This window comes from Panthera onca, chromosome A2, assembly GCF_046562875.1.
Source record: "Panthera onca isolate mPanOnc1 chromosome A2, mPanOnc1 haplotype 2, whole genome shotgun sequence".
Classification (NCBI taxonomy): Eukaryota; Metazoa; Chordata; class Mammalia; order Carnivora; family Felidae; genus Panthera; species Panthera onca.
In genome coordinates, this window is record NC_138340.1 from 24219192 (window position 1) to 24244617 (window position 25426).

Sequence of the window (25426 nt, forward strand, 5' to 3'; positions counted from 1 at the left end):
AAATGCACTAAACTGTCTTCTGTCCTTAATGGATCAAGCTGGGCTAGCTAGGGTGCTGGTCTCTTCACTTGTATCATGAGAAGCCAGTGGGATCAGAATGCAGGGCTGTGCAACAGAGACAACCAGTGGTCAATTCCATTGCACATGTGCTTCAGAGAACCCACAGTGCTTTTTATAAGTGAACTAAACCCATAGATTCCACATAAAAATTTCTATTTTATGGCAATCATAGGGTCTCTCAACCCTAGACCTACCTTTGTGGCAGCATTCAGCCAAAGTTTGGTGGTCTCAATTCCTTTTGATGAGCCATGGGCTCTTGAGTTCTTCACAGTCCCTACCACTCTCTATCACATCCATATACTAGGATGTAATTTTCATTATGTCTATGTCATTGTTTTCTCTTATGTAGGGAAATATTTCTACAAATCCTATCTCTTTTGACAGATTGAACAATTGGCCTCAAGCCCTTACCCTTCCTTGTATCTGCCCCTGTAAAATGTTCTCTTCATGGGGAGAGTACTTCCCCAATCCTTGCTTATTTGCTCAGCCATGTGCCTTGTTTTGGCCAGTGGGGTGGGGTGAAAAAATGTCAGTTTAAGTCTAGGCTTTATGAAACCTTGTATGTTTTTGCTTACTCTCTGTGCCTCTGCTACTATCATCAGAAGAGTTTCTCCTAAGTCACTGACACCCCTTCAGCCTGAGTCTCAGAATAAAAACATGTGGAATGGAACTGCTCCAGCCACCCACAGACCTGCAGTGAGAAAAAGGCGTGCCCACCCAAGTCTACTCTGGAGAAGCTGAGCCACTTAGCCTGAAAAATCTGTGAGAATAACTATTGATGCTTTAAAGTCATGGAGTTTTGGGATGATTTGCTACACAGCATTATTATGGCAGTTGCTAACTGATACATCTCCACCAAAAAGGAAAATTAAAAGGCTGAAAGAATGAGACATAATAATTTTTTCTTACATGTGAACCTGTTTCTTATTTATGCTAATAACCTAGACCCTAAAGGCATCTGAGTTTGCAACTCCTGCCATAAAACTATAAACCTAAGAACTAAAGAAGGTTGGGTTTGTGAAATGTTTCTTAGCATGACTGCATATCTAGATTGGACTAAAACGGCCCAGTTTTTGCCTGTTGCTATTATGTCCTAGTTTGAATATATTCAACTTTGTCTCCAATTTTAATAACAGGCTGAATCTCTTCAATCTCTCCTTTGGAATCTGATCCAACAGCTATTATTGTTGCAGAAAACACTCTACCTGATATTTCTCTGGATATGATACCTATTTGGTTGGCTGATTCAAGAAGTCAGCATGTCCAACCATTACAAAAAAACTAGTGTAGAAAAAATCAAATTTAGTAGGTGTCAATCCCATAACTACCAACCAATCCACCACCCATGTAACCAACCAAACAAGATCCTAGTTGACAGACACTTATTAAAAGGATTAAGAAGCTAACTCATAAACAGGAAATACTTAAAACAACAGTAACATTAAAAAAATCAAATGTCCCAAGAAAGGAAAGTTCTGTCCTCAAAAGGCAGTAATTATTGCATCTGAGTATATCTGCTTAACAATCCAAGAAAGTGGGAGTTTCACTCTCTATTAACCTTAACCAGAGACATTTTCATCAAAATTAATTGTGATTACTTTTTATTGCATTTCAAATGCTATCCTTTATTTGGGGTGGTCAGGAATGCAACTAAGTAATTCCAGACCATGCTATCTTTTATGAATAGGTCTATGAGGTAGTCATCAAGGCCCCTTATAAAAATATTGCTATGCAAAAGTTCATGAGTCAAAACAAGACATTAATTTCCATAACTAGATGTGTCCTTAGAAAAGAAATGACTATAAATAGAAATGACAGCAACTTTGATGCTCAACACGTAACAGAGTAGAACTGTATAAATACCCACATACATCATAGACAATTTCACAAAATGTTCCTTTTACCTTTTCTTCGTTCTCATAATAACAGTTAATCATTAACACTTACTATGAGCATAGATTGTGCCAAGTACAATTCTAAATTCTCTATATGCATTGACTCTAATCTTCAGAGCAACTCTGGAGTAGATGTAATTGTGATTAGTCCCATTTTACAGATGAGGAGACTGAAGCCAAGGGAGAGTAAGTCATCTGCCCAAGCACATTCAGCTAGTAAATTCTGAAGCTTGGAATAAATCCTGGGTATTCAAGCTCCAAAATCAGTTAAAGAAAGATAGTAATATTTACATCACTGAAAACGACACTGAATTTGTCTGCTATGTTCTGTGCCCTGACTGTACCTTGCTCTACTCAGACTCTATACCTTTGTTGATGGTTCTCTTGCCTGGAGTGCTGTCCCTACTGCTGCATCCCTCCCATGTCAGACTCATCCAGCTCTAATCCCAACCGCTCCATGAAGACTCTCCACCACTCAACAGTTTTCTTGTTGTCCTCTTACAACTCTTCTCCAGAACTCTCACCATCTAAAGATGGTCAGATTAAGTTTGAGTCCTGGTTCTGCCACTTACTAGCCAAGTAATCTTGGGCAAGTTACGTAACCTCTCAGCATCCTTCTTCTCAAACATCAAATGGGATAACAGTTAAACCACCATGTAGATGGTTGTAGTGCACTCTATAGTTTTACTGTCCAGCATAACTTCTACCAACACACTCCTTTCTTTTTTGTGGGAAGTCACCTATTCCCACTCTCAGCCCATATGACTTGGGTGTGGCTAACCCCTATCCTCTAAGCTCCAGGTGGTCACATCCTGGCCTTGTCAATATATGCATTCTTTCATTCTTTGAACTTTTGCTAGAACCACTAAGAAATAACTTTTCTCCTCCCCCAAGGTGACTGCACTCACAATGGAGGCTGGCTGCTGATGGCCATGGTTGGCATCACTGTGGACAGCTTTCCTAAGAATCAAAGCAACAAAGAGCAACTATGAGTAGGGTAGAGATGGATTCCTAATGCCACTGTTGGAATATCTGAATGAAGTCAGGCCTGAAGTCTACCCTTCAGTTAACTGTCCTATTCAGTTAACTGATGCCCTTTTTTGCTTAGTTAAGACTGAGTTGTGTTCCTGTCACTTGCAACTAAGAATCCCAACTAACCCAGCTCATATAAGAATTAAATAGGTGCTATAAAGTACACAGCACAGTACCTAGTATACTGAAAAATTCTATAAATGATAGCTACTACTGTTATGGTTCCTCTACATTAGTTTCTTGAAAGCAGGGAGACCCGGAGTCAGGTATACCTCCACTCTTTTACTAGCATGTCGCTTGATAACTTTTCTGAGATTCCAATTTTACCATATGTAAAATCACTAACACTGTGGTGAAGAAAAACTGAGACTGTATGCCTGGCAATAAAATGTTCTACAAATTTTAGTTCTCATTATCTCAGTCTATAGGCTCCAATTTAATATCTCATATGACTGGGGGGGAAACCAAGGTCCAAAATCCTGGGACAAGAACATGGAGGAAGTTGTGGATTCAAATAAGCTAATGGTCCATGTGAAGGTGGTCCCACGCCTGAACAAAGGACCTGATGTTACTACTGTGCAAACCAAATCAGGTATCCAAACAAAGGGGCTTGACTGAAACCATAAAGGCAGCTCTAGGATACAGAGGAAAAAGAAACTAATATTGACTAAGTAATCTCCACGTGCCATGCTCTGTGCAAGACATTTCCTTGTATTTCCTACCCTAGAATAATTACTTATTTCTCTTTTGGTCAATTAAAAAGATGAACTGTGAGTACATATTGAAACTATCTAACTTCTTCTATCTCCAAGGAGGAAACCTGATATATAACTACAGAAAGACACTAATTAATAAGCAAAATGTAACATGAACTCTGGCCAAGTTGAACTTAAACTACTCTGTTTAAAGCACATTGGAATAAATAAAGGAACTTCAAAGCAAATGCCCTGTTTTAGCCTGAATGTTTTATTGAGCACATGGGGAGAGCTCCTTTGCCAAAAATAGGGATGGTTAATGAGGAAAAATTGGTGTTTTCAGTCAGCCAGTTGGTTTCTCAGATAGGGCTGTCCGTTCAGAGATAACTATATTCCACAGAGAAGACAGAATAATGATCTGCCTCAGAGCCTCAGAGTTTTGAACAAAACAAAACCAGTTTTGTAAACTATCTGAAAGCATCCTTTTTCAAATACCTTCTGTGATAACACGTATACATTACCCTTCTACAAACGCCAAAGCCACTTAAATATAATTCTAAAAGGAGGACGCTTCTATGTTTTAAGCTTAAAAATATAAATGCGGCCCTTACTTTTTAAGGTGAGGTATAGGAACCAAGAGACTCTGTGCAGTATTAGATTTTATAGCATAATCAGCTCTTCTTGGGCACCATTCTGAAAATGATACTCCATAATTGTAAAGACATATTGGGTTCTCTGGGAGTACACGGTTAGTGCTGGACTCAGAGCTAAGGCAAGGCCCCCATTTCTGTGCATATTTTTCCACAGCAAAGGATGCATGTCAGAGGAAGTCAATCTCCAATTATTTAGGTATAAAGAGGAGGAGCCTGAGCTCACCTGCAAGTGCTGTGAGTTATCAGCCATGCTATCTTCTCGCCTGCGGACTTCTTCCAGTAACTGGGCATTCTTCTTCTTTTCCAACTGTTGGTTGTGCTTGAGGTTGGCCACCTTTTTATTCTGATCCTTCATGTGCCTGAGAAAAGTCAGCAGAGTGTGGTTAAATTCAACCACTGGAAGATCATATGTTATCACAACATGAGTACTAAGGATAGAATATATTGACATGGATTCGGGAAAAGGTGGAACTTCAGATTATTCCGAAATTCATTTAACCACAAGTACTTATTGATCACCCACTTAATGCCAAGTGCCAGGATGGCACTGGGGCTGCTGTAGTGAATGAGGTATGTATAGTCTTCACCCAACTCATGGAGCTTTAAGTCTAGTGGGAGAGGCAGACCAGTACCAAGGAGACACAACTTAGGTTTCCTAAGCAGGGGGTGGAGAGGGGTGATAAATCACATGCTGTGACAGATGATGACGTGCATTGCATGTGTGGACAGGCATTGAGTGGGGGGATGACTTTAGGTACTGTGGCCAGGAAACCTCCCTAAGGTGGTAAAATATTGGGTAAGACTCCAAGGAGCCAGCCAAGAAGTCACCAGTAGAGATGCTCCCCAAATGCAGGGAACAGCAAGTGCAATTCCCAAGGCAAGAAAGGACCAACTATTTCTAAGGACTGGAAGGCTGCAGTGAGGCTAGCCCAGGGCAAGGGTCTGGAAGAGGGGTAGAACCTAGGACTGCAGAGGTAGGCAGGACTCAGGGAATAAAGGGCCCCTGGTCTATGACGGAGAATTTATTTTCTTCTAAGTGGTTGCTCTTCTAATTATTATTATTCTTCTGGATCATGTTCCTATTCTGAGATCATAATCCATTACTTTGATTTTAAAATAACAATTACAAGGTTCCAATCAAATACATTGTCATCACTTAGCTCAAACAGAATAACAATTTGGGTAATCATCATGTTAAGTAAAGCCCTGGTGTTCGGATTAAGAGTTCTTAATGAATCTACAGGATGTCAAAGTGCAAAACCATAAAGTAAGCAAGTGAGTAAAAGACTACAGACAAAGGATGGGTTAAAAAAAAGTGGGGGGAGGAGTTATAGGCTTAATGTGGACTATTTCACCAGCAGCGTTTAGCAAAACATTCCACAGATTTAGGCAACCATGTCCATGGCAGCTGGTATAAATCTAATCTCACACGTGAGGAGGCAGGAGGGCAGTACAGAGGGCTCAGGAGCACTGATTCCAAAAGAGGAGGGTTGCAGAGCAGAATCTTTTGGGATCCTTCCTGACCCCAATTTCTCCTCCCCAGTATTGCTAAGTCAGCTGCTGTCAATGAGCCTGGTTCCCAGAGCAAGCAAGAGAGAATCACTGCTCTGATGGAAATGTGCACAAGATGAGAATAGATGATACACAGCAAACATGTCAAATTGAAACAATTACTAATCAAATGGAAGACACTCTCAATAAGAAACTTTTATTTCTAGTCCTCATAAAATTATATACTCGGCTACTCCCTTCCACTCCAAGAAAATGAAATTCAAGAGAAGTGTTTATTAAGCTGAATGATCTTCTATCAGGAATTCCTACTAATGAAAATATTCTGAACACTGGTCTTTAAGAATATTTACAGTACCAGCTGAAGCAGTGATTTTAGTATTCCTAGTGACACTTATTAAAAGGATTATGGTGAGAGAGAACAGCCATCTACTTGGTCAACATTGGGATTAGATAATTTTTCTCTGATATTTCCTTATTTGTATCCTATACAAATAGGTAAGGTAAACTTCTAAACTACCAACTCAAGTCTATATGCTAATCTTCTTTTAGGAAATTATCTTTTGGTTACTATAAAGATGTTGAGAACAACCTCTTGCTTCCTAATTGAACAAGGATATAGTATTTCAAAACTCATCCCAATCTGGGGCAAGCACACTTTCCAGTTCAGGAAATAAGGTCAGTGCCCAGTAATAGGACGTGATAAGTCAGTGTTATTAGAGAGATTGTTTAAGTAGAGGACATTTTTATAAAGAAATACTTTTTATATCTTTAAAGCACACATTTAACTAGAACCAACTGCTAAATGTTTTTTACCCCAAGTACCACTGATAAAGAAAATAGACTATTATCATGAACATCATTTGCATAATGAACTCCCACAAAGTTCTCAGGGCAGTGTGAACATATACAGACCTTACTTTCAGGAATATTTCAGTTTTTTTTTCAATCCAAAAATAAAAAACAAACAAACCCCCAAATCCATGCATCCCTTAAAGCTTTCCTTTTTTTTTCTAAATTTTTAAGTTTTTATTTATTTTTGAGAGAGAGACAGAGCAGGAGTAAGGGAGGGCAGAGAGAAAGAGACACACAGAATTCAAAGTAGGCTTCAGGCTCTGAGCTATCCGCATAGACCCTGATGTGGGGTTTGAACTCATGAACCATGAGATCATGACCTGAGTCAAAGTTGGACACCTAACCAACTGAGCCACTCAGGCACCCCTAAAGCTTTCCTGAAATACAAATAAGTGGCTAAGAAAAATGGAAGACTGAAGTCTGGAAATTCAAATGCTGTCTGACTTGGGACATGAATGACTGGAAAAGAAAAACTTGGTTGTGAATGGCACTACTCTGAATTTGGCTATTTGGATGCATGCACAGCAAGGTGATGAAAATTATCATCTTATCTTCGTAGACATGAGCATCAATAGATATGTATAAAGTACACACACTCCCTTGAAGAAGTGCTATGGTTTTCAAATATATTTCTAGCAGCAGAACTCTTTCTTCTAATAAAAGCTTACTTAAAAGCCAAAAAGGAAAAGAAGGATTGCTCTGGTCGAGGTGGGAAAGAGATTAAGAGTGAGCAGAACCTCACCTACTAGACAGTCACTCTCTCAAGTATCCCTCAGAGAAGCCAAGGTTACCTGAAAGACCAGGTTGAAACAGCAATTTATGGGGTAGGAGGAGAGGGAGAGAATTCATGAAATTTAAATATATGAGATCCCCCAATAAAGACAAAATACCCCCACAGAAGCTCACTAGACACTTGCTGAAGGAACAACCAGTGTGATTTTTGCTAGTAATAACTTCAGCATCTCCAAGAATAAAATCTGTAGGTGACTTATCAGTCCTGCATCTCCTACCATCTGCAGAAGTAAACCCACATGCATAGATAAACAGGGCTAACCTCCATACAGCTCTCAATTGTACTAAACTAAGGAAGTTAGAACTCCTGGGGTGCAGAATGCAAAGTCCTCTAGCAATACTGTCTGAGAAGAAAGTGCCATTGATACCCACTTCCCAAATTCTCACCCACGAGGCAAATCAGATTCTAAGCCTCTGCCAGAGACTGACCTGCTCCATGTTCGGAAATAAAGTTTCCTAGGGATAAGCTTTTTTTCTTCAGGGAAACACCATTAAAAATATATCCAAGATGCAAATTTTTAAAAAAGCAGTTATGGGGGCACCTGGGTGGCTCAGTCAGTTAAGCGTCCAACTTCAGGTCAGGTCGTGATCTCACGGTTTGTGGGTTTGAGCTCCACGTCGGGCTCTGTGCTGACAGATTTTGTGCCTGCTTCGGATTCGGTGTCTCCTTCTCTCTCTGCCCCTCCCCTGCTCATGGTGTGTCTGTCTCTCTCTCTCAAAAAAAATAATAAACATTAAATAAAAATTTTTTAAAGCAGTTATGGGGGAGGGGTTAGGTTGGTTGGAGAGTACAGTGGTAGGGTCCGTTTAAATTGACTAGTGTCATTAAGCAAGTCATGTCACATCATTAAGGAATTTGGATTAAATAAAAAAAATTCCAATAGGTATCAAGATCAACAATGGCTACTATATTAAGAATGAATATCATAGAGGACAGAATCCTGCTATTTTTCACTAGAACAGTGGATCAAATTAAAATTAAAATTAAAATTAGAAAGTATTCCCTAACTTATTGGTGAGAAAGTGTCAGGCTTTATGGCCTCTAGAATCACATAGCTGGGAGGCAGTGTGGAGCAAGAGGTGCATATGCTACTCTAAGTTCATATGTATATTGTGTATAAAGGAGAAAAATCAAAACTTCTTTTTTTTTAATCTCAGCAGAAACAAGATGCTGGTTTTTTGTTGTTGTTTTGTTTTTACCTACCTTCTCTCAAACATCTTAAAAGATTGATAATATCCATTGTTGGAGAGGATACCAGAATCTAGCTCTCTCATATGATGTCAGGAGGAGTGTAACTTACAAAAATTGGTTATAAAATTATAAACTAATTTGGCAGTATCCACCAAAGTGTCCATACCTTTTTCCCAAGAAAACCCAATTTAGGAAAGTAGCCTACAAAAATGTCTGCACATACGCATGAATATTTATGCACAAAATTTTCATTACAAAATTTGACATTACACTGTCAAAGTAAAAATTTGAAAACTGCCAAATCACCCATCAGAAGGAAATTGGCTGAAGAAATCAAGCACATTCATATTCTGGAACTCCAAGCTAGCTAAGAACTGAAGTATGGACACAGAAAAACCTTTAAGACATATTGTTAATCAAAAAAGAAAGCAGGCAGCAGAATAATACATATAGTCTGATCTTATTTATGTTAAAATATAAAAGCCTATTTTAATGTTTATTTACACATATCCATGGAAATGGAAACTGCTGCAAACCCCACACCAGTCTGTAAACATTGTACCACTGAGGAACAGAATGGATCAGGGAAGAAGGGGGAGTTCCCATGTGTTACTGTATGCGTGTGTGTGTAAGTGAGGTATAAATACATATAAGAAAATGCACAGATATTAAGTATAAAAATTGATGATTTTTGACCAATCAAAATATAGAGCATTGCCATCACCCAGCCTCATGTCCCTGACCCCTGAGAGGAAGTGGTCACTATCCCAGATTTCATCTGCATGGATTTGTTTTGTGTGTTCTTGAACTCATATACATGGAATCATACAGTACATGCCCTTTTGTGTCTGACTTCTCTGACTCAGCATAAGGTTTTTGAGGCTTATTCATATTGTGCCTAAGTTCCATCTTATAGCTGAAATCAAGTGGTATTCCATTATATGAACATACTACAGTTTGATTAGCTATTCCCTTGTTAAATGGATATTTGGGCTATTTCCAATTTTTTGCTGTTGAGAATAAGGTTGCAATGAACATTCTTGTACCAATTTTTTGTGGACATATGGTTTCATTTCTCTTGGTTAAATAATAACTAGATGTAGGTATAACTGGGAGTGTAAAATGGTGTAACCTCTATGGAAGACAATTCTGGGATATAAGAATTTTCCAGGAGCCACTGAAGGGCAGGAGCTAGTAGCATAAACTCTGGAGCTGGTTGCCTGGGTTCTCATCAGAAGTCCACCACTCTCTAGCTGTGTGACTATGAATAAGTTTCTTAACCTCTCTGTACTTCAGCTTCTTCATATATAAAATGGAAATAATTGTAGCTAACTCATAGTGTTACTGTGAAGAGCTAATAGGTTAGTACAGGTAAAATGCTTACAACAGATTCCAGCATGTTTCCTCTGCTTCATTCTTAGCTCATAATATAAATGTGATCATGTCTTGTGTAATGTCATGAATACATATCTAGTGTCTTACTTCCCACATCGGAATAGCAGCTATTTGAAATGCCTCAAACAATGGACTTTGGAATGCATTATCAAACCCTCTGTGTCATTCATTTAGCTTTCAGTGTGCTTTACTTAATAATAAGATGAGATGCATTCCTGTAAGGCTAACCTAATGGAAGCATTGCAGGAAGGTCACGACAAGCATGGGTAAGTGAGCTGGGATCCTGAAGTGACTGCACAAGTAGATGGCCACACACACAATGGAAGCTAAAAATGAGTATTGCATGCAGAATTTCTGATAATAACGGCTTTTACTGTAACCACTGAGATGATTCCACTTTTTTAAAGCTTGCAAATACCATTCAGTATTTCGGCATAGCTATACATTTTAGAAAGCTACATAACTATTCCAAAGATATTTTTATAGCACATACAAATGTGCTAAGTGTCATGAGCATGATAGTCCTTCCTGAAAGACAAAGTATCTGGCCAGCTGTGGCTACTTGAATCCAGCTCTCCTCCCAGCAAAGAGCAGCAAGTAGGGCCAAGGTCTTAGGACTTAGCTCCAATATGACTTAACTCCCCCTCTTCTAGAGCCCATATGCACTCTCCCCTCCCTCCACTGTTGACTTCCCCACCCACACTGGGAAAACCTACAAAGCAGGTCACACAGCAGGAGCTGGTCACCATCAGCAAGAGAAGGATTTGTTTTTCTTGTAGATATTTCACTCTGGAGAAGTTCCGAAGGGCTGACTTCCTTCAACTGTTCTCCCTTATTCTGGCCCCGAAGAACCTCCTCCCTTCAGGTATCAGTGGAGCACCACCCTAAGAATGGATGCACCTCAATGGCTGAGTACCTACACTAAAGAGAGCAGATAGTAGGGGACTCCTATGGAAGACCCCAAGGAGAAAGCCAGGTGCTCTCTGATACCCCTTGTCCTCCTCCAGATGCATTTGGTAGGACTGGCATGTACCCACAGGACACTCAAAGGGAAAAGGCTGGCCTGTTTTTCATACTACTCAGGACTCAATGTTTAATCCTGGGGCATCTAAGAACAAGACACTGTTGCTGGTGAGCAAATCATACACAGTTACAAGGGTCACATGACCAAAAAGCCTGGCTCCCATTTACTATTCATCAAACAAATGTCTTGCTGCTTAGCTTCCCATGTAGGTGTCATGACCCAGAGAGCACAGACTGGTCATGTAGGTCTGAGAATGGTAGCCCCGGAGTGATTGTTTTTCTCACTGTCAAGTGATAAATGTGTTGTGATGTTCTACATTACTCTCACTGGAGACTGGACTATATGCTCAGGCTTCTCAGCCCATATGGTCCAAATTGGCATCACCAGGAGAACCCAAAGCAAGGTTGACAGACCCACAAGCATCCCCTACTGCAGGACACCATGGCTCCACCTATCCCATGGTGCTTTGGTGCCCTGCAGGAATGCAGACAGGGAAACTCAGAGTATGCAGACCCTTTGCCTCCATCACTCCTGTTACCACAACACCTCAAGTCACCATTATTTCCTGCCTAGACCATGATGCTCTTCTCTCCTCACTGGTCTCCCTGTTTCTGCTCTTGTGCCCCCTTTAAGTCATTCTCCAGCCAGCAGCGAGAGGGAGTGTTTCAGAACAAGTCAGATGATGTCCTTGCTGATGTACAATCCTCCAACAGTTTCCCATTTCCCAGAGAATAGAAACACACATCTGTGGAACCGACCAGCCTCATCCCACATGATTTTCACCTTTACCCACGGAATCCAAAAGCCAGTCTTCTTTCGGTCCCTCTCACCACGGAGCACAGACATGTGCTGGTCTCTCTGTCTGGGGCTCCCCCACCTTTTCCTCTTATAGCCATCACTCCTCCTCTGTGGCTGACTTCGATCCTTCAGATCTCAACTTCAATGTCTTCAGAGTCTTCACAGGGGCCTTTTCTGGGCATCAAATCCAACAATATCCCCTCCCTTCACCAAAACTGCTACAATCACACTCCATGCCCTTCCTCTAGCGCACCCCCCACAACTTGTAATGATACGTTTATTTGCATTTTTCACTGATTACTGACTGTTGCACCACCAGGCAGGCATTACTGTCAGAACAGGGCCAAATCTTGGGGTATTCACAACACTGAAGGAATAACTTCTAACCTCATCCTCTCTGGCCCAGGCTACCCTCACCTCCAAGTTGGGCAATGATGCCAGCTCCAATTGGTCCATTTAATTCATTCTCTATAGGAGAGGGGAAAGAGTATCTGATACACAAACAGAATCACATTTCTCTGCTGCTTAAAACTTCTCATTGGATTTCCACTACCTGTGGAAAAAGTCATGCTTCTTCTCATGACTCCTACTAGGTCTATCTTCTGCCTCTCCAAGTATTATCTCAACCTACTCCCTCTACTCAGCCACACTGGCCTTACATTTGCACCCTCAATACACAGAGTTGTAAGATCCTCAGGACCCCTGCACAGCACTTTCCTCTTCTAGAAAGTTCTTCACCTCATTCCCATCTCAGCCCTTATATCACAGGTAATTCATATGTATCCCTATTAGGAGGTCTTCTGGGAAGCCTTGGTCAGTCTAGAAAGTTGGATCCTCATATTACAAATTCCCAAAATATGCTGTGCTTGCCTTGCTAAGAACTCAACACATTTCTGATCCTTTAATGTCTTCCCTGTTCTGCTATAAGCACCCTCTTTACAGTGATCTCAACCATCTTATTCTCTTCTTAAAGAATCCAGCACAATGCCCACTCTGCTGTCACTAACAGAGTTATTCTGGATTGAATTTAATTCTAAAACCTGCTCCTGTTCATTCAAAGGATGAAACAGGTCCTTTGTGTTGGCTAGGTGTTTTATGTGAACCCATAAAATTATTTAGGAATGTGTATCTAGAGATTTATATGAATTAAGGTTGCCCTCATATTTGTTTCCAGAAAGGCATTTTCTATAAAGAAGAATTCAATTTCATGTAATGAATATCAGCTTATTGTCAATGAGATGGTATCTAGTCAAAGTGAAAAGAAATCAGACTGGACAGCTGATGAATACAACTGGGCATTACTACCTGCCACCAGCACAACAACAACACAGGTTCTCATTCCTATAAATGTATTTTTTTGAAATTAAATCCAAGATCTAAAAATACGTGCCCAAAAGAAATGACCCAGTACAGTATCTCTTTCCTAATTTAATTCATAAGCAACAGATGGCTTTTAAAAGTCTACATGGTTCACAGCAATCTGATGGCCTTTTTTTCATTTATGCTGCTGAGAAAAGCTTTCTGAAGTCTAAAAATAGGGATTAGCAAACTTTTTTCTATCAAGGGCTAGGCTAGTAAATATCTTAGGCTTGGGGAACCATACAGCATCTGTAGAAAGTAACCAACTTTGCTTCAACTTTGTCCTTGTACTATGAAAGCAGCCACAGATAACATACACAAAAATGGGCATGGCTGTGTTCCAATAAAACTTTATTTACATGAATAGGTGGCAGGGCTAGACTTGGCCCATGGGCTACAGTTTGCTGAACCCTGGTCTAGACATGTTCTAATACTCCTATGTAGTAATGATAAGCACAGGCAGCACATGTGCACATCATTGGAGGTGCTCTAAGCACCTTACACTTACTAGCTCACTTAATACTCACAACAACCCTATTAGGCAGGTCCTTTGATTATTTCTACTACTGATGAGGAAACTCCCCAAAGTTGTAGTGCGAATGAGTGCAGAGGCAGGATTCTCGGTCAGTCTAGCTCCAGAGGCCACCTCCATCCCCTCAATCTCTGTACTATGCCACACAACTGTGGAGAATGTTGCCGAGTTCCTTCATACCACTCTCACTTTCTCTTCTCCCAGGCCGCCCCCAAAAGGTCTAAAGAATAACAACGGAAATTCTCAGAATACAATCTCTGTTCTGTAGTCCAGCCACTTTAAGGCACACCACTCCCAACTTTATAGGATACCCTGAGCTGCAACTCGGTTGGCTATTAGAGAACTAGATACACATGAGGTAATTACCCAAGAATATTGGCTCTCTACCAGGGGAGCCTTGGAATGGAAGGTGGGAGCTTAACAGCTTCAAACTTCATGGTGGCAGCAACAGTTACTGAAATGAAGACCCAGCTCCGAAGCAGAGCACAAAACCAACAAGGACGCCATGCAATTTCCCTATTAATTTCCGTTCTCTGAACCTGTTAACCTCAATGTGACCACTTTTTGAACAAATTATTTGGTTTTATGGATGAATCTACAATAAGAAATGTTTAGTGTATTTCATATCCTGGTACTTCACTGCATCATAATGAGTTTGGCTCTTCCTGTACAGACAGATTTAATCAGAGACAAAGAGTTTAGAGATGATAAAATAAGTGAAGATAAAAGTAGATGCTCAACAAAAAGGGGAACTAAGAAGAAACCAAAAGGGCAAGAACAATAAGAGATAACAGGTAACAGATCTTAGGACAGAACTTCTGGAAACATGGGGGCAAACTCAAGTTAGGGCTAAGACATAAGGTTAAAACTCCTCTCCAGTTCCCAACTCATATCTTCTTGCACATCATTTACTTCTCAAATAAAAAAAAAAATCTAAACACTTTAAAAATAAAACATTCCTATAATTGCCACAATTCCAGGGAGTATTGTATTCTTCTAAAAGCCTACAACTCCACTGTTAGACACAGGCACATTAGGGCCAATTTGGTAGGGTGTCAGTTGTATTTACAGTTTGGGGTAATATAAAAACATATGGAAACTGTGAAAATTGACCCCCGGGGGGCTAATGTTGGAGGAAACCAACATTCCACAGTCTGGCCAGAGGTTGGGGGCGATTTGCCCAGACAATATACAGCCAAAGCAACCTATGAGCACAGGGGCACTTCATGTATGCAAGACCTATTTTTATTGCATCCAATCTGGAATTGGTCTGCAGCAGCCCAGACATAAAACAAAGCAGAGGTATAAGAAGATAAAAATCTTATATGCTGATTTTCCAAATTAAAGTACAGAAATAACGTGTCAGAGTTTATATTATTTCCTACCAGAAATCAATGTTAAAATATTGCCATATAATAAAAACACCCTCTGTTTTTGGATGTCATATTAAGTGCTTAAGAACTATAAAAATATAACCTCAGTTAAACAAAACAACATCCTTACATGGAGAGTATTTTTATCCCCATTTCACAGATGAAGAACCTGAGGTTTAGGCTAACATCATATATCATACAGTTAATAAGTAGAAACCCAGAATTGGAAGGATCATTTCTATGATGCCAAAGCTCATGGTCTTATCTATTATGCTACATGAGAATAATAAAATATTATTGTACATTATTATGAGATCTTTGCCACTAAAGTAAATGGAGCATTCTAGCCAGACCCAGACATTCCTTTTTGAGAGTTACAATCTTTTTTTCTCTAAGAGGGAGGCAAAGCACTAATCTCAATAAGTAAGTTATACTCTCTTTAGGATCTGGTCCAAGGTATGGCTTATCAGACCATCCCAAAGATAATCCAGACTAACACTAAGTCAGTTTTCCATTGCTGTGCAGCAACTTAACACAAACTTAGCAGCCTAAAACAACACTTATTTATTATCTCACAGCTTCAGTGAGTCAGAAGTCCAGGCACAGCTTGGTTGCTCCCTCTGATTCCAGCCTTACCAGGCTGAAATCAAGATGTTAGCCAGACTGCATTTCTTATCTGTTGGCTTAACTGGAGAAAAATGTGCTTCTAGGCTCATTTGGGTTGTTGGAAGAATCCCTTTTTCTTGCAGCTGAATGAATGAAGTTCCTAGTTATTACTGGCTGTTGGCTGGAATTGGAGACAGCCCTCAGGTTCTAGAAGCTGCTCGTAGTTCCTTGACATGTGGCCCTCTCCATGGGCAGTTCACAGTATGGCTGTTTGATTCTTCAAGGCCAGCAGACAAATCTCTCTCCAGTCTCCTAAGATGGAGTCCTATACAAGGTGAAGTAATCACGGGAGTGCCATCCACCACCTTTGCCTTATAACATACCTTGTCCAAGGGACTGGCACTCACCACCTTTGCCACATTCTATTGGTTAGATTCAAGTAACAAGTCCTGCCCATGAGGGGGATTATACAAGTGGGTGAAAACCACGGAACAGAATAAAAACAAACAACTTTAATTACTTAAAACTTTCTAAACCTTTATTTTATTTTGTTTGTGCTAATCTTTCAAAGTACTTCACAATCTTTTTATTGTCCATTTCAAACTATTTAGATCAGTATCTATCTAACAGACTTCATTTTTCCATTTCTCAAACTTCTTCCAAACCATATTCACCAGTGCAACCTAAGGCATTTGGAAGGCATAACTTATGGCCAATGAGGGGTTATGGAAATTTATGCATCCTTTTACTTTCCCAAGTATTTATCCCCATGACAACACACTGCAAAAATAAATGCCTGTTCTTTCCACTCTTTTTCTCATAACTCAAATCTCTTCTAACTTAGTCTAATGACAATGAGTAAAACAGAATCACTGGTGGGTGGCGGATGAAATGAAAATCAGTGAAGGATAACAAAGTGGCAGAATTATCGGCAAAGGGGGCATAAGCCACTTCCCCCCAATTACATGAGAAGGCAGAACAAACCACTTCCCCACACAATTGCCTCAGCACAATTAACCACTTCCAAAATCCATCACTATGATGCCACCTGTTTCAATTCCACTCAATGATGTTGTTCTAACTCAGTGGTTTACAACAGTGTTCTGGCAGCACTAGCTCTGGGGGATGTCACTAATTTTTAGAAAAACAAAAACAAACAAAAAAGGGTTAGGACCAAACAAGTCTTGAGGACTTAAATGTAAAAAAAAAAAAAAAAAAAATGTGAACAGGTTTCTTACATCGCAGAACTTTCCAGAGCCTTTACTATTGTGAAGTGCACTGTGAATCTCTAAAAAGGAACATGGCAGGATATGTTTATTAATTTGACCCAAACCCTTTTCCTGTCCAAGGATCATTCCACTGAATTATTGCTCTGATGTATAAAGTCCAAGGAATAATAGTGTTAATGAGAGTTTCTCAAGTTTTAGTTATTAGTGTATCATCTCAGTGATTTTTGCTATAACATGCACTACTTGTGCTACTTAATATTTTTCTTTAAATATTTTTACTTTACATACCTTTTAGCCTTAGATTCTTTCTAAGCAAGAATTAATGAAGTCGTATGTTTATATTTGATCTGCAAGTTATGGATGTTCTATACAAAGAGGCATAATTAATAACACACGTAAGTGCTCATCTGTACCACATAAAAGCATCCTAATTTTTAAACACATAACTGACAATAACAAAGATTCTCAGGTACCACCAAAGTCATGACTAGAAATGATAGAGACAGCATTTAAGAATGAGGAGGAACAAGAGCTAAATCCCCCTCTTCCTTATATGGCCGATGAGATTACTGCTCAGAGCAGTTCAGTGACTTACGTGTGCACACTCAGGTAGTATGTCTAAAGCCCTCAGCATACTGAGGGAAGTGAGAGGTGAGTCAGTCCCCAAGTTTCATCATTAGAGCTTCCATTAAGATGTCTCCTTTTGTGCAGTACTAGTGAAAGTCACCCTTTCTGCTGCGGTTCAGCAATTTCATTATTCCTAGGGAGGTACAGAGCACTGATCTTCAGTCTCTCCTTAAGAAATTTCAGCCCTGACAGAACTGATGATTTTGCTTGGAAGCAGAATAGTGCCCTTCCTTTGCTTTTCACCAGTGGGTCATCCAAGCTGAATCAGGATGGCCTGGATCAGTCCTTGATTTCAAGCTAGAAACAGGTCTAGAGTAACAGTGGGACAAAGTGAGCTTAAGAGCCATGACTTGAAGCCTGATTGCATGAGTTTAAATCTCTGATCAACCATTTCTTCACTGAAGGACCTAGGATGGGTGAATTAATTTTTATATCAGTTTCCTTATCTGTAAAACAGGATATGAACAATAAAATAATACTTACTCAAAGGAGAAATATATGAGATAATATGCGTACCAGTATATACTAGGGGATCTATAAATGCCACCATAGAGCAGTTTTAATGATAAGGACAAGAGTAATGATACTAGTGGCTTCTGTTCTCCATGCTTCCAGGCTGGCTCACCTTTACTCAGTGACACCTGGAAAAAGCTGTTGGAAAGAAGGTTACCAATGCCCTCAACCCCAGGACCCAAGACTCACAAAGTGCCATAAAGGTGGCACCTATCTGAGGTGCTGGGTTATCTCAGTTCCACAATTAAAAGCTCAAACTTTAGGAGGCAGCATGACAGGCAGATTGAAGGGTTCTGGAGGTCATATGTGGGTCACGTGTCTGCCTCTGCCTCTACTGGTTGTGTGGCCTCCAATCTGGGTTCTGATCTAAGTGGCGCTGAAAACAATAAAGACATAAAGATGTAGCATCCCTTGTCTCCCTGGGTTTGTAGAGCAGGACTTAGCTCTGCTATGTAAGTTATGACAACTCCCAGTCACCTCTCAATCATAAAATATATTTGGGCAGCTCTTACTCCACCTATCCTTCTTGTGAATCAGTGCATTCCTGTTCTCTCAATTGCCTATGGAAAGGTCTTCTACTTGATGACATTTACTCAAACCAAAACAGTCAGAGAGTACCAAGAGCCAGCCTAGACCTCTGCGCATTTCAGGAAGATTCTGAAAAATACAGTGAACCTCTCAGGCTTCCTCCAGAGACTATCTGTAGATGCCTGAACCCTCTCATGCTTTCCTCTTCCTGACACAGCCTACTTACTCAAAGGACCCAGTCTTCCACACTGGACTCATGGTAGGATCTTTACCTGGAGGGATGCAGGAAAACCCTAAGCATCCACAGGAGTTTTCTCATGCCCTTTCTACTTTCCACCTGGATGGCAAGACTTCTGGAATTCCCAAGGGCAGGGTGCCCCAACTTTGAGGAATTGTGGTCACATCTAAAATCCACACAGCAGCCACCAGGACTCAGGTTCATCAGCATGCATGCTAAAGAAAGGTAGCATTTTATCGGCATTTCTCTGGACAGGACAATGTATATGTTTATTACTCAGGACCACTCTATGATGTAGGTATTACCATCCCCATTATAAACTAGAAACATGAGGATGAGCGAGCAAGCAAGCAACTTGCTTGGAGGGCTCCTGCAATTAGAAGAAGGCAGAGCTGGGTTCCATCCCAACCTGTTAGACTCTACAACTCAGGTCAGTTTCCTAACCTGTCATTGTTCTTGGATTTAACTCACTTGCTAACACTTGCTAACCAGGATAATCCTCCCACGAAGATAAGAATAAAAACAAAAACAAAAAACTGCACCATTATCTGGCTATAAGATTTTTTTTTCCCAAAGCTATGCTACCACCATTCTTCATCAGCAGTTCCAAGCATCTTTTCTTCTTCTTACCACAGAAAACTCAGCAAAAGCTCTGTTTCTTACACCAGGAGATACACACACACAAACATACACACATATACACATACATACACACACACATATTTAGTTCACACACACATACTACTTAAACTTACTACACATAAAAACTTACATATACCTATATATACTTATATTTCTTTCACACACCACACCTAAGTGATGACTGTGAGGGCATCTCTCCTTTAGGCAAAGGCTCTATCCATTGTATAAAATAAGACACCACAGGAGACTAAAAACCATCTGAGACTCTGTGAAGACAGACAGACAGACAGACAGAAGGAAGCCTGCTCTCACACTCCTCATGCAGCATTCAAGGAAATCATTTACCCAGTGAATAGCTGAGGCTTGGGGAATTATTGAAGTTGTATAAAATTCCTACAGGATAATGACGAACGACTGTATTAAATGTAGCTGTCATGTAATTTTGAAATAAGAAATAATATAAACTCACATTGTATAGACTAATTTTCCTACACCACTAAGTGATAACTCATATTAAAATTTTTCGTTTCTATGAGAAAAACATCATCAATATTAATTATATAAATAAGAAAAATATTTAAAATTTAAGATGAAGCAGAAGAAAAGGAATTCATTTAAAACTGTAAGTGTTCTGTTCTATTAATGTCTCAACCTCATATTTTCACTTTATGCAATGTTTCCTATTACTAGTGAGTTCATTTGCTAGTTTAAATACTAAATTATTTCTGGTTTTATTTTATAAAATGAGAATTATTTTTCATCCAAAGAAGAAATTGGAAACAAGAGAGATTTTCCCCTTTCCCAACTGAAGAAACTGAAAACCCCTATAAATTTAACATATCCAAGTTCAGCCCATGAGGAAAGCAACATTCTATTAGAAAATAATGTGTCAAATTCTTACTGCATGTTTGTACCACTTAACTCAAGTCCTATGTTGCTTGTATTTTTAATTAATTGATTTTCTTTCCATTTGTTCTTTCTTTTCTCTTTTTAAAAATACCACATTTTAATTTGGATCTTCTAAAAAACCAGGCTCTCCACTTATGTCTTAGAATATAGAAGGGAAATAAAGAACTCTAGCTTTTCTAGATGTTGGGATTTAATTTTTACATTGTTGTTTTGTGGAAATCGATTAAAGGCAAAGTCCTGGCAACACGTGAACACATGATGGTTAAAAAAAAAAAAATCACAAGTTTCTCACTGACTGAACTGTTGGGAATGGAATATTTTATGATACAGATTTACAAATCTCTATGAACTGGAAGCATTTCCTGGGCAATTAATCAAGGGGAACTTTTATGTAAAAACACATCTCGATTGAGTTATTCACAAACGATCCCACAAGCTGCAATGACTAATTGTAAGTCTCAGACCTGGGCAGTTTGCTGAAATGCTTTTCTTCAGGCCATTAAAAATACCATGACAACATACAAATTCGACAAGAAGAATAAACTAACTATGGAAAGTTACAATTACAGAAAGGAATTATTCAAAGTATGTGACCCCATGCACAAAAATGATGCACGTTTATTTGATACTGCAGACTCTACTCTATTTTTTCCCTTTGATAGGTCTGTTGTAATTCTCCCTAACATTAATGAGAGATATGTGCTAAAAATGAATAGCTGCTAACTCTAGCCATCTGTGCATTCCTGGTACAAATAAAATTGAATGTCATCACTACCCTATTGGATTTCTCGGTAATGCTCTTTGCTGATAAGAACTTTGAAAAAATACCAATGGCTTTTTTTTTTCTTTTTCTTACTCATACAAAGCATGCCCATTCCCCTTGCTACATAAAGGAGTCTATTCTACTCTGAATCCAGGCAGCCACTAAGAGGTGGGGTGAGATAAATCCCTGCTTATCAAGATAACTGTTTCCCCACTCGGTATAAATGGAGACAAAGTATAGCCAGACTCGAATGATTAAAATGGCCAAATTCTTAGCAGGTTAACTCATTACTTTTCATCCTTCTCTTGCCAGCCCTGAAAGCTAAGTAGCTGTCTTAACAGCCTGCAGCAATCACTTCCAAACAACTCTCTTGCCCTACAGCTACGCTAAAACGGAGTTAATTCATTTTCCCTTTATGAATTACTGGCTGTCAAGAATTTGAGAAAGGTCCCAGGCTTTAATGGAGACCTCTGAAAAGAGAGACCATGTGCTAGAGAACCCAAGAAGGTATGCTGGGGAGCCAGAAAAGCTGGAATATTGGAAAGGCACTGGTTAGGAATTGGGATACATATATATGCATGTATATATAATACATACACACACACACACACACACACACACACACACACACACACACACACACACAATTTATCAGAAGAGAGGTTCATGGGACTATCTCCAAACATAGCCAAGCATCTCTTCACTGAGAACTGGGAAAATACAGCAAGTACCACAGGCCAAGTAGTTACAGCTTCACTTCCCTGAGCAGCCAGCCAGTCAATCCTCAGCAAGCCAAACTTTGTTAAGGGCCCCTTCATCCACCCTTCTGAGAGGTGTGTGTTAAGTCCTGCTTCAGAAAACCCAAGGGTCTAATGATCAGGTGGATCACTTCTTCCTCTCAAGCTTCACAGAAGGCCTTGGTGATTGGGATCCTCTCATAGATTTGATCATTAGATCTAGTTTTATATGACATATGATGACAGAACTGCTAAGAATATTTATTAGCTTGGCTAACAACTAAAGAAAAAAACGGTAATCACAGCTCTCTGGAGAGGCTTTTTAAATTTCATTTTATGGCACTATAAAATGAGGCCATACCCTGAACATTTAAAGGGGCAAATTATTTGGTTGGAAGTGGCTCAAATTTTGAAGTTCAGTCGTATCGATAGACAAAAGCTAAGAGAATATTCAAGGTAAAGTCCATTTCTAAGGTAGCTAAGATATCACAAAAAGAGGGTAAGTATCCATTTGATACAAGTGACCACCTGTGTGTTTACAGTGTGTATGTTTGGCATCAAGATTATACTTTGAAAAAGTTCTTCTTCATATTTAGCAAACTGTTCCTAATTCTAAAAACAAGCTATGCCAATGTAAAATTGTTAACCAGTAATTTATTCCTTAACAACATATTATAATAGTACAAATTCATGTGCTTTTCCTGAAAGCATAATTTTGTTAAATCTATCATCCTTCCAACTTACTAAAAAATGTTGACTATTATGTATTGGCAGAATTTTTTGAATAGAACATAGAAAATGCAAGTGTAAGATTACTAGTACGTAAGAGAATATAAGAAATCATGCATCTAATAAGGTCTAGCATCCAAAAAATATAAATAACTCTTACAACTCAACAATAAAAGGACTAATAACATAATTAAAATGGGCAAAGACTCTGAAAAGACCTTTCTCCATGAAAGATACACAAATGGCCAATAAGCACATGAAAATATGTTCACATCACTAGTCATTAGGTTAATGCAAAGCAAAACCACAGTGAGATACCACTTCATACTTCTAGGATGACTATGATCCAAAGATAGGCAGTAACACATGTTGGTGAGAATGTGGAGAAACTGGGACTATCACACGGTACTGATGGAAATGTAAAATAGCACAGCCACTGTGAAAAACAATTGGGCAGTTCCTCAAGAACTTGAACAGAATCATCATATGACACAGAAATTCCACTCCAAGGTACATACCCAAGAGAATGAAGACAGATTTTTAAACAACAACTTGCTAATGAATGTTCATATCAGCATTGTTCAAACTAGCTAAAAAGTACAAATAACCCAAAAGTTAATCAACGAATAAATATATAAACAAAATGTTATATTCATATAACGGAATATTATTAAGCAATAAAAAGGAAGGAAATACCCATGTTACAACATGAATGAATCCAAACATATTAAGCTAAGTGAAAGAATACAATCACAAAAGACCACATATTACATGATCTCATTTATATGAAATGTCCCAAATATGCAAATCCATAGAGACAGAGAGTAGACTAGGGGCTGGAGAGGGGGGATGATTGGAGAAATGAGTGTGACTTCTAATGGTTTCTCTCTGGTGATTAAAATTTAATTCTGGAATTAGTGGTGATGATTGCACAACCTTGTGAATACACCAACAACCATTAAATTATACGCTATAAAAAAGAATTTTACTATATATGAATTATGCCTTAATTAAAAAATTATACATGCTAGTGATTAAAAAAATAGTACAAGAGTTTATAAAAAGAAAGCCTATATTCCCCCCCTACCTCTGCAATAACCACTCCCACTGTTAAGCATATTTTGTCAATCTTTCCGGAGATTTTTTTTGGCAGATTGGACAAATAGATACACATACCCCCTTAAAAATAAAATAGATAATGCTTTACATTTTACAGTATTTCTTGGACATCTTCCTATATGAGGAACATATAGACTGGTGTGTGGGTAAAGGAGATGGAGAGAGCTGGCACAGCTGAAAGAAGGGATTTCAGGCAGTAGCTTGAAATCCCACCCTCTGGAGGAGCAATGACCTTTTTCTTAAATTTTCAAATGTTTACTGAACAACTCTTTCTGGATATCCTACATATATCTCAATATGCTCAAAACTAAGACTCTTTTTCATGTTTATTTACTCATTTTGAGAGAGAGAGAAAGAGGGTGGGGAAGGGCAGAGAGAGAGAATCCCAAGCAGGCTCCTCATTGTCAGCGCAGAGCCCCACGTGGGTCTCAGACTCAACAACTGCAAGATCAACCTGAGCGTCTGACTTTGGCTCAGGTCACGATCTCATGGTTCCTGGTTTCAAGCCCTGCATCAAGCTCTGTGCTGACAATGCAGAGCCTGGAGCCTGCTTTGGATTCTGTCTCCCTCTCTCTCTGCCCCTCCCCCACTCACTCTCTGTCTCTCCCTCTCTGTGTCAAAAATAAACATAAAAAAAAATAAAAAACAAAACAAAACTAATACTCTTAACTATGGAGAACTGATGATTACCAGAGTGGGGGTGGATGGGAGAATGGGTTACATAGGTGATGGGGATTAAGAAGTGTACTTGTGAGGAGCACTACATGATGCATGGAATCACTATATTGCACACTTGAAACTAATATAAAACTGTATGTTAACTAACCAGAATTAAAATAAAAACTTTAAAAAACCTAATTATCCCCTGTCCCTCTCCAAAGTGAAAAATCACCCTACTTCTTTTGCAGTTTCTTCTCCATCAAGGTCATCCAAGATAGGGAGTCAAGAAGGAGTAAGTGCTCCTTCCTCACACAATCTGCCGTTTTAATTTAATTTAAAATGTCTACCATAATAGTTACCTTCTCACTATTACTGCTGCCATCTTACCTCATGCCTTGTTATCTTTGTCCAGATACTGAAATAGTTCCTATCTGGCTTCTCTCCTGCCAAATTATCTATCTGTCCTTTCATCCATCTTTCCATCCATTCATCCATCTAATCATCCAACAAATATTTATGGAGCAATAACCATGTGTTAGCAACTGAAGACACAAAGATGAAGAGGAAATTGTCTCCACCATTAGTTCAAAGTTTAGTGGAAGGGAGAAACATGCAGCTAGAAAATAACATGCTTTTTACAACATGAAGTACTGTCAGACAGAAGATGGAACTACTGACTTTGAGAGGATCAGAGGAAGACATGTGAATTGAGACTTCAAGGACAAGTAAGAGTTTTGTGGGAAAAGAGGAGGAAAGGCATGTTTAAGCAATGGGAAGAGCATGCTAGAATGTAGAGACATAGGATAGGAAAGACCTAGCAAGTGTAGGATATGAGAAAAAATTCAGTGACACAAAGAGTAGAAAATAAGGAGGTGGAGCCGCTTTTTATTTATTTAGGGCTTTGAGATAAGACTTGAAGGCAACCTGGGGTCCAGAGTGTGAAGGATTCCATAAGCCAGGCA

At 39.3% G+C, this 25426-nt stretch overlaps 1 protein-coding gene across 8 annotated transcripts in view; it reads right to left on the minus strand.

Annotated features, from left to right (window-relative positions):
* Positions 1-25426, minus strand: part of ERC2 (ELKS/RAB6-interacting/CAST family member 2) — a 931006-nt gene that overhangs the window by 422859 nt on the left and 482721 nt on the right. For all 8 annotated transcript variants that reach the window (XR_013554185.1, XR_013554186.1, XM_060631335.3 and 5 more), the window contains one exon: positions 4559-4694. Coding sequence is in view for 6 of the 8 variants with exons in the window: in XM_060631335.3 (XP_060487318.1) it covers positions 4559-4694 (136 nt within the window). In the remaining 2 variants the exon portion in view is untranslated. The remainder of the gene's footprint in view (positions 1-4558; positions 4695-25426) is intronic.